The sequence below is a fragment of the Primulina tabacum genome, chromosome 18 (assembly GCF_025594145.1).
Source record: "Primulina tabacum isolate GXHZ01 chromosome 18, ASM2559414v2, whole genome shotgun sequence".
Taxonomy (NCBI): Eukaryota; Viridiplantae; Streptophyta; class Magnoliopsida; order Lamiales; family Gesneriaceae; genus Primulina; species Primulina tabacum.
Genome location: NC_134567.1, coordinates 4451964 through 4463240, shown reverse-complemented (window position 1 = coordinate 4463240; position 11277 = coordinate 4451964). Strand labels below are relative to the sequence as shown.

The 11277-nt window shown below is 36.9% G+C and overlaps 1 protein-coding gene across 1 annotated transcript; it reads right to left on the bottom strand.

The window, feature by feature from the left end:
- Positions 1-8502: 8502 nt before the first annotated feature.
- On the bottom strand, positions 8503-9018 carry LOC142532258 (uncharacterized). Its single transcript, XM_075638577.1, has one exon. The coding sequence runs from the start codon at positions 9016-9018 to the stop codon at positions 8503-8505; it is 516 nt and encodes a 171-aa protein (XP_075494692.1).
- Between the last annotated feature and the right edge of the window lie 2259 nt (positions 9019-11277).

Here is an 11277-nt window from a genome sequence, read left to right as displayed (position 1 = left end):
AAAATTTTGGGATGGGTGACCTCCTGGGGAGTTTACCAGAGTGCGTGTGAGTGAGGACATAAGCACGCTGGAAAGACTCGTCTTGATACAGTGAGGACAGTCGTCAAATCTGGGGCATTACAGTTGGTATCAGAGCCGACCTCTCTTAGTACGGTGTGGTTCGGGGACGAACCAAGCGGAAGTTGGTGGACATGTGAGGCCCGAGGCCGAAGAGGACGGGGGGTTATCGCCGGTGCCATCAGTTGCACGGACAATGAGCGGATCCTGGCAGGCTTCTAGGTGGAGGGAACATGAATGAACCGACTCACACGGGAATGAGAGGGATTCCGAGACTGTTCAATGTAATGAACTGTACAGTTGAAGAGGGCATGATTTGTACTACTCATATCACTAAGGTGCATCTTCTTTTCGGTAGCTTATTACATAAAAATTCAAAAGTTAAGCATGCTTGACTTGGGTAATTTTGGGATGGGTGACCTCCTGGGAAGTTTTCCCAGGGTGCGTGTGAGTGGGGACATAAGCACGCTGGAAAGACACGTCTAGATACAGTGAGGACAGTCGTCGAATCTAGGGCTTTACAACAAAACTCAGCTGCAAGGCTATATAATGTTTACATATAATTATTGCAGGCTAGAAACAATGCACATGTCAAGAGATAATATTGCATTTCATTGAGTAAATGAATTTACAATCTCTAAAGCAAAAATAAACAATCTGAACAAATACAAGATATAAACACTACTTTTGACCTGCTCGTTCAGCTTTGGCCCTTTCTTCTAGTTTTTTCATAAGTGATATCTCTACTTGCTGAATGACTCTTCTTCGCTCTCTTTCCCCCTTTTTGACATCACTATGAACAAGAAATTCCATAATTTCTGCAAGCTGGGCTCCTTGGGCATTATTCATGCGTTTATTAACATGTGCTTGAAGACGATTTATTTGTCCTGGGAGCTCAAAGAACATGTTGAGATGTGAAGAATTATGCTTGGCTTGCTGGAGGGAGATACTTGTATTCATGGAAGAAAATTCTTTGTAGAGATCAGACTTAATCGAATTAAAAGCTTCTTTTAGATCAAAATTATTGTTGTTAAGAGCAAGAATTGAGTGATCCAAGTTGACAAGTCTGGTCAAAATCTCTTTTTGGCAATCTTCTTCTATGTGTTCTTCTTCAGATACAGCCTGATCAGAAAGTAATATGGCCTTTAATGAGATCATTTGAGAAGACGAGGCTTTACCAGCAGATTTTGATAACTGAGGCTCATTTAGTTCAGCAGATATATCCTCAATAATTTTGTTAATTTCATCAGTTGAGGCAGAGGAAATATTTATGGTTCCTTCCTTCGCATCCGGGGCCACAAATGTACGAAGATCTATAGGTATGCAAGTAATTGTTACCTCGTCGTTCTATAAATCTTTTGGAGATGACATCAACGATTCTTGGAGAATGTCTTGATGAAGATTAACAACAGAAGAGGATTTCTCTTTGTAAGTTGTGGTGTTATCAAAGTCGGATAAAAATTGCACGACCTCATCAACGGAGAGAGGTTGGACTTCAGAGAGGCTGCCATGAGTCTGTTGATTTGGTATATCAATCTCAGAGATCATGTGAGAAGCAGGCAGAGGGTCTGAACATCATGGGGGCAGAGTTGTTTAGTAATGGGAGCATCCTCGGGCATGAGTATCTTAGTTGGTGGGAGGGTGTTGTCCTCATTATTCATCAGAGCAATTTCGACCGGCACTTCTGGCGATGAAGGTTTAGTAAGCTCACCGGATGATGAAGATGGGTGATTCTGAACTGTGGATTGGTCTCTGAGAGTCTGAGAGATCAGTTCTTCATGTACTTTCAGTTTAGAGTCAAGCTCACTTTGTTGTTCAACCGCTGGAAGATGAAGGTCCTGCCTCATCTGAGCAACAAGCATAAAAAGCAAGAGATCATCCATTTCAAGCTGGGAGATAACAGCCGAGTCATCCTTTGCAGTAGGGCAAGTGGGAACAAAATTGTTCCGTCTCAATTGGATAAGTGCTCGGAGAGCACTCTCTTTCATCTGAATTTCCAATAAATCTCGTCGAGCAGAGCGGTTGGAATATCCAATGTTTCTGTCCATTCCAAGATGGACCGTTCAAGCTTGGAAGCAACTTTGATCTTACCGGTTTGAATCAATGAGTAAAAGGTTGTTACGGTTCGAAATTGAACCCATTCATCAAACATCTGCATCTTCTTCTGAACGGTCTCATTGACTCGTTCACTGGTAAGAACTATGGCGGTATGGACCGAGTTTGTTTTTGGTTGTTCTTCGATCATGACTTGTTTTCCCTTGTCTGTTGAAAGATTGATAAGTACTCATAGTAAGAAGATTCAATTTCTGGTTCCGCAATTTGAATACCTTTGAGCTTTGTTACATGGAGTGAATGGATTAGGGGAGGGACCAGTGGCACCGAATGATGCTTAATCAACTTGATCTTCGTTGTTTTGGGATTTTCAGACCGTTTCTTCTTGAAAACTTGAGAGACAGGGACATCGTCCCTATATTCATCACTAGAGATAGATTTTAGGACCATCTTTCTCTTTGTTCCTTTGGGAGTTGACTCAGTCTTCTTTTGTTTTACAAATTCATCCCTAGTATCTGTTTTGATACAGATTATTTCATCATCGGTTGGTCTATTTTTCTTACTAAATTTTTCAACTTTTGGCCAGTTGAATAACTTGGTCTTTCCAACTTCAGTCATTTCCACCAGTTGAACTTCAGCGTCAATTAGCAAATAACAGATTTGAATCGCAAATCCTTGAGACTTGTTTTCCTTCTTTATCATAGCCACCTATGTTTTGAACAGAATGTCGGACCAGTTGACCTTCAGATTTGATGAGATGGTGACCATGGCAAGAAATTTTTCAAAAGTTATCTTGTCATATCCACCATCCTTGGCAAGGACTCCTTTTGCCATGATATCAGCCAACAATATGAATTTGATCTTCAGATCGCATTTTTGACAGGTTGGAGAATAAATTGGAGATTCAGTTATGGAGAAATTACTTCTCCAAAGCTCAATATTGCCCTCTGGAAGTGTAGTGAAGTCGGTGATTCCAGCTCCTGGAGTTTAAACAAATCAGCAAACATCTTCTGGGTGAAATGAAGATTTTTCCTTTGAACAACACAAATAATTTCTCGGTTTTCAATGGATGCTGAATCGAAGAATTCCTTCACTAGCTTCAAAGATTACTTCTCACTGCATCCCAGAAATGAACGAAGCCCAGAGGATTCAAGGAGACAAAACATGGCTTTCATTGGCTTGTTGGTCGTGGAAAATACTGATGCGAAGTTGATGGAAATTGTATTTTGAACAATAGATGCAGCCATTTGATGCGAAAAGATTGAAATACACAACTAGAAGATAATCTCAGATAATATTTCAGAGGAATTGCGCATGATTACAGCAAAATAAAGATAAGAATGATACTGAATTTGTGTATGAATGTCTGGTTCGAAGAATCACAAGTCAGTCCACATGGAGGACTGTTAGTGGAGGGATTTTTTTAAAAAAAAAATTTTGAAAATTTTTAGACGGCGGTAAAATGATTAATTTTGAATTTTGAGAAAGTAGCCATCACATCAAAATAGGGCATACGCAAAGTTGCGTAATTTTTACGAAATGATGTGGAAAACAAAACGGGCCCAATATGAAGAAATGAACCGTTTAATATGATTAGAGAGGACACACTTGAGTCATATTAATTTATTGATTAAACTGGTATCCCCCTAAGCAAATGCATTAAGTAAACTTATCCTCGGGTAATGAGAAGGCGGTCGATTTGCAGAGAACACTTCATATCCTCCTAACAATAATTATGATGGTGACTTTTCGTATGGTTCTTATCTTTGTCAGAGGGCTGACCACTTGGTTGGCCTTCTGGAGGGGTGCAGTGAAAAAATAAATTGCTGCTGTAAGGGCCCGCCTTAATTAATGAACTTTTATTATGTTTTTACCCTCCTCGTCTGTCTATTTCTTTATTTCCTGCATAAATAACTTAGTAATAATTCAATCAACTAAGAATGTTAAACAAATGATTAAGATATATCAATTAAACCAAGCATATTTCAGAAATAAGAAAACTTAGCCTCTGGTAAAGGTTTTTTTTAAAATATCAGCCGCTTGTTGATCAGTATGCACATATTCTAGCCGAATCTCTTTCTTCATGACATGTTCTCAGATAAAATGGTGTCTGATGTCAATATGCTTTGTCCGAGAGTGCATAAGCGGATTGTATGTGATTGCGATTGCACTTGTGTTGTCACAGAAGATGGGAGATTCAGTGGTTTGAATTCTATAATCTTTGAGATGTTGTTGTATCCATAGCATCTGTGCGCAGCAGCTTCCAGCGGCAAGGTACTCTGCTTCAGCAGATGATGTGGCAATAGACGTCTATTTCTTGCTAAACCATGATATTAGTCTATCCCCAAAAAATTGACATGAACCGCTAGTATTTTTCCTATCAATTTTACAACCGGCATAGTCTGCGTCTGAATATCCTACAAGATGAAGACTTGAATCTTTGGGGTACCAAAGACCCACATTAATAGTACCCTTAAGATATTTAAGGATTCGTTTAACGACATTAAAATGAGATTGCATTAGATTAGATTGAAATCGAGCGCATAGACAAACAACAAACATTATATCTGGACGACTAGTGGTTAGATATAATAGTGAACCAATTAATCCTCTGTACATTTTTGTGTCAACAGAGATTCCTCCTTCATCCTTGTCCAGTTTGATTGATGAGCTCATTAAGGTAGTGGCTAGGAAGCAATTCTCTATTCCAAACTTTTTTAGCATATCTCTCTTGTATTTAGGTTGGTTAATGAAGATGCCATCCTTTGACTTGCAGCCCTAGAAAGAATTTCAGCTCTCTCATCATGCTCATTTCAAAGTGCTCCTGCATTATCTTAGAGAATCTCTCGCATAGTTTCAAATTAGTTGATCCGAATATAATATCGTCCCTGTATATTTGCACAAATAACGAGTTACCATCTTTTTAAAATTTAAACAAAGTTTTGTCAACTGTTCCAGTTGAGAAGCCACGTTCAAGCAAGAATTTAGTTAATGTGTCATACCATGCTCTAAGGGTTTATTTAGTCCATACAGGGCTTTATCAAGTTTGTAAACATAATCAGGATGAACGTGATTAACAAAGCCAGGTGGTTGCTCTACATAAACTTTTTCATTTAGCAAAACATTTATAAATGCAAATTTAATATCCATCTGATATACCTTAAAATCTTTCAATGCTACAAAGGCCAGAAAGATTCTAATTGCTTCTATCCTAGATATAGGGGCAAAAGATTCATCAAGGTCTGTTCATTCCTCCTACCTATAGCCTTGAGATACTAGTCTGGCCTTATTTCTGATTATCGAACCATTTTCATCCATTTGTTTCTAAACACCCATTTAGTACTAATAACGTGCATATTATCTGGACGAGGAACTAGATGCCAAACTTTGGTTCTTTCAAATTGATTAAGTTCCTCCTGCATAGTCTCTATCCAGTTGATATCATGCAGTGCATCATCAATCTTCTTAGGTTCTAACTGGGAGACAAACGCAGCATGCATAAATTCATTAATCATTTGATTTCTAATTCTAAGAGGAGCAGTAGGGTTACCGATGACCAGCTCAAGTAGATGACCCTTTTTCCACTGGAGACATGGTCCATATGGATCTAGCTCGGTTGGTTGTATGATTTGTTCCAGCGACTTTTCTTCTATATGAACAATCTCAGGTTGATTATTGTTCCCTGGTTCATTTGTTTGATGATTCAGTTCTTGAGCGGTTGGACTTTGCTCCGAGATGTGTTCACCTGTTTCTCTCAAATTTATTTCGTCATCACTGCTTGGTTCAAAGTTAGTAGCATCAAGCTTATTGATTAGATCATGAATGCTTCCACTTCTATTGTGACATATGGATGATTCATCGAATACAATATGTATGGATTATTCAACAGTGAGAGTTCTTTGATTATAAACTATATATTCTTTGTTCACGGCTGAGTAGTATCCCAAGAAAACAAAATTATCGGATTTTACATAAAATGCGGTTAGGTATGTCTTGTCATTATTTTGAATGAAACACTTACAACCGAAGATGCGGAAGTATCCAAATTCTGGCTGCTTGCCGGTCTAGATTTCATATAGAGTCTTTTTCTGATTTTTATTGATCATAGACCGGTTTTGAGTATAACAAGCTGTATTGATAGCCTCCGCCCAAAACCGTTGTGAGATACCGGATTTTGCTAGCATGGTCCTAGCTGCTTCCTTCAGTGTGTGGTTCTTTCATTCAGCTACTCCATTCTGTTGAGGTGATCTAGCAGCTGACAGCTCATGCTTTATGCCATGATCTTCAAGATAAGACGATAGGAATTGGTTCAGAAATTCAGTTCCTTAGTCACTTCTGATTTTGTCTACTACTGTAGTTTCCTCATTTTGAAGTCCATTGAGGAGCTTGATTAGTTGAACCGCGGTTTGATCTTTGGAGATTAAGAATATTACACATGTGAATCTGGAGAAGTCATCAATTACCACAAGGGTATATTTCTTTCTCCTTAAGCTCATTACCGGTATAGGTCCAAACAAGTCCATGTGAAGAAGTTCCAGGCATCTAAATGATGAGTTTCTTCCTTTGTTCTTGAAAGTTGAGCGAACTTGTTTACCTAGGTGACAAGCATTGTAGATTCTATCTTTGGCAAAATCAATGTTAGGCAATCCAGATACCAGTTTAAGCTTGATAATGGTAGCAATGGATTTGAAATTAAGATGATTAAGTTATTTATGCTAGAGCCAATTTTTATTACCATTAATTATGGCAATGAAGCAAGTGGGAACCTTTAGACACTCATCATTCCATTTTACCTTATATGTATTTTTGTCTCTATGACCGGTTAGCACCGAGTTACCTTTAGAGCTATCACCAAAGGTGATAGTTGCCACTCTGTAGTTGAAAATTTATTATAAAAGACTTTTATTCCTTGTCATGTGTTTGGAACAACCACTGTCTAGGAACCAGATCGACTCTTCAAAGTTCTTTTTATTCAATGCCTGAAATTATGAAAATGAGAGATTGGTACCCTTTCCTATTTGCGTCCTGAGCTGATTAGACCCTTAGGAATCCACAACTGGATTATCCTAAAGGATTTTCCATGGTGTGTCCCAAGGTGAGTGCGGTTAAGTGCATAATCAGGTGCTGTATGCAATGTTATTTCTTTTTCAGTATATTGTCTTTTCGTCTGTCATTGTCAACCACTCTGTACCTCTTTTGAATAGGTCGGTTATTGTGGTAGCGGTTAGGTCTTGTTTTTGAGTCATATCCGGTTGAACTTGGCATTCTGCGGGACCAATCTGAACCGCTGTGAACGGTTGGATTTGGCATGCGTCTAAGCCATGATCGGTTGGAAGTAGCACTCTTAACTTTGACATATCCTAAACCACATTGCCTTCCATTGTTCTCAAGATTTACATTCTGAATGCCTTGGATTTCAGGCTTGTCATGTTCATATACCGCACTAAATCTGACAAATTTAATTTATTTTAAACTATCTTTCTCTAGTAACGGTTGATTTGATTCTTCTGAAGTACTGCATTAATTGATACTGTAACCTAGCCCGGTTCTGTATCCGGTTGGTTTTTGCATCTCATGCCTCTTATTAAGTGAGGCAGAGGACTTTTTCCATGAGTTGAATATAATTATCAACCGTTTGTTCTCTTTTAACATAGCATGGAACATTCTACGCATATCATCATTCTCAGCAGCTAGCAGACTTAACTTCACTTTCAAACTGTCGACCTCCTTTTGCTGCGAGCACCAAGAGAGAGTCAACTTGTCTTTTAAGTCCTGTTTTTCTGCTTTGGCTTCATAGAATTTTTGCGATAATCCTTTAAACTCATTTACCATGTCGTGTAGTGCTGTGGCCAGATCTTCTCGACTGAATTCAATAGAGTCAAAGTTAAATACCATTTCATCTGAGAGCTCCGAATCTTCATTAGCCATGAGACATTTTACCGTCTCATCTTCACTTTCACTTGTAGATTCTTCAGAGATGAATTTTTCTGAATCTGAGTCAGCCCATTTGCTTTTGTCCACTTCTACTACTAGAAATCGTCGACTCTTCTTTTTGGTGAACTTTTTATCATCTTTAGACCGTCTCCTGTCAACCAGTCTTTTTTAATCCTTTCTTGTCCAAGCATTCTGCAATAAAATGCCCCTTTTTCCCACAGTTAAAGCAATCTTGAACATCATCATTATGGTCCTTTTTGAAGTAAGGTTTATAGTCTGAGATTGATTCTTACGCATGAATTTACCTAACTATTTAACAAATAGAGACATGGCTTAACTGCTTAGTTGCTCAGCCAATTTCTTACTTGTGGATTCTTCGATCGGAAGAGTCCCCATGATAGTTGCCAAGGCCTTTTTTTGTTGGAAGGTGGATGGTTCCTCTTCAGTTCGTATCCCAAGTTAGAACTCATATGCTTTTAGATCAGCGAAAAGATCATGGAGTTCCAGTTTATTCAGCTCCTTCGACTCTCGCATTGCTAGATTTTCTACGTCCCATTCTCTGGGAAAAGCTCGCATAAACTTCAGGTCAATTTCTCGATTGGAATATTCTTTCCCCAAGGAAATATGTTCGATGATAATACTGCTGAATCGTTCATCAAATTCTGCAAGAGTTTCTCCCGGCTTCATCTTTGCATTATCGAACTTCTGGATAGCAACAATCAACTTATTTTCTTTAGTCTGATCGTTGCCCTTACACAGTTGTGTGAGTTTTTCCCAGATTTCCTTTGCTGTAGTGCATGTCTTGATTTTGGCAAACATATTTTTGTCAAAGGTCTTATAAAGAATATTTTTTGCTATGTTATCGACATTTGCCTTCTTCTTGTCCTCAGCTGTCCATTCAGAACGATGCATTTCCACCATTTGGGGAGCACCTTCAGTGGTAATTGCAGCTGTATTTACTTTTAAGATCTTCATTAGCCCGTCAGTGCTGACGTATCCATATATCTTCATACTGGGCTACTAGATGAGCATGCATATAGAATTTTCCAGTCGTCATAATCTTCCTTTGAAAACATCGCGATTTTGTTGAAAGATGCCATGAGTATTTTTTTTTTTGGTATCGATGTTTGAGAAGATCCTGCTCTGATACCACTTGTTAGGATCGGGAAAGAGTTTAGAGGTAGGGGTGAATGAACTCTTTCAAATTTTGATTTCAAAAACTGGTTTTCAATCGTTTTGAAGCGGTTGAAAATTCTTCTCAAACTTGTTAGAAATATGAACCACTGTAAAGTGCGGAAAAACGGTTCAAGATTTCTAATGATAGCTTAAAACTTGTTGGCAAACTTATCAACAAATATACTGAAAAGTAAATGCTTGCAGAAGTAAAGACACAAGGTTTTTATGGATATTCGGAGATGAAAACTCCTGTCACCCCTTCTTCCTCATTAGGAATGATTCCCCTAAAAAACTTTGGCCTTAAAAAACTCTTTGCAACAGCCCACTCCAATCAGGACTTATCACATTGCCTGTTTTGGAACTCTTAGTGATCACTTTACAATTGTAGATTTTAAGAACACTTGGTTCATCAGACACCACAACTTAAACAAATAACCAAAAGGTTACTGATATAAGTAAAAAAATTTATTTTGGTAGCACAAAGATGATCCTTTAATGATCATATATCTTTCTATTTAGTTCGTGTTTATGAGCGATGAAGTGTGTAGACATTTGAGTGGCTCTGAATCTTTCAAGTATGCAAGCTTGTGATGATTTTCACTGTTGTGAATTTGATAATGTATCGCATGTGTTCTGGAACACTTCCTTCTTTGTTAATTCCAACGGTTGAAAGGACTGAGTGACGTTAACTTGTAACAGAGAGAAGCTGTGTCATTATCAGCTGCAACTGCATTTAATGTTCTTCAGATGTGCATTAAATGTTCTCTTAGATGATATTTCCTTGAGCCCCGTTCTTTGAAGAGCTGCTGCAGAGTTACCGTTTATGGCAACTGCTTTTATCCTCAGACCTTTGTAAGATAAATAATCTTTCCTTTTGGGATACTGATATAAATGCAGATCATTCTCGGGAGTGATATAGGGACAAGTTAACTTTGAAGCGCTGCAAACTATTGAATGTCTTGAATTGGTAAGAGAATGTCTTTCATTAAGTAGGTAATAAATAACCCTCTTTAATGATGTCTTCGAATCAGTCGGTTGAGTAGTTCATCTTCTTTTACTTTAAGTGGTTGACTTATCAGCGGTCAGAAATTCAAGCGGTCATACTTCTTTAGTATATCCTTTGTTTAAGTGGTTAAACTCTTTTTGTTGTAGCCGACAGTGAAGCAGTCCGGTTGCTAGGCTGAGCAGTTGAACAGATACCTCTTACACATAAGATACGTAGTTGTTTCCTGAAATAGTGAAGTGCTATCTTGATTTTGTCGATCGCCAAAACTTTTGGGTAATAATAATTTCTTAACAAAATTACAATGAACAAAGCACTTTGCAGCCTGCTATTTATTTATTTTTTTGAATATTTATTTTTTTAGGAAAATTATATTCTTGTAATTAACCATTTTTTAGTAATCAATAAAAATTTATTAATTGTTTTCTCATTTCTCACCATTTACTCACAAAAGATGTGTGAGTATATTATATTTTTACAAAAAACAATTATTTCAATTATAAATGTTAACAACTATACAAACCATATCTTTTAACTATATTCTCATAAAAATTTTATAAATTATTTTATTTGAAAATAAAAACAATTATATATATATATATATAAATATATATATTGTCAATTAATATAAAATGTATGATATATATGTTTATATATATCAAATTAATATAAAAAGTATGATAGATGTGTATATATATTATATATATATATATATATATATTAATTTGATATATATAAATTGGTAGATATGAAAAACTAATTTTTTTTGTAATCTTTAATTTGAATAATGAATATTAAAATTTAGCATATTGTGATTTTTCAATAATTAGTAACTAATGCGTCTCAGATGCATTTTACTGACACCTTACTCAACATTGAAACTAAAAATTATTATTATTATTACTATATATATGTATATATATTTTTATTTTCATAAAATAAAAAAACTAAAAAAAGAAGAAGAAGGGATTATTCAAACCTTAAAAAAAATTAAAACATCCCGTTCAATCACATGTGTAGCATCACATGAATTTTTTGGGGCCCTGGGTCCGACA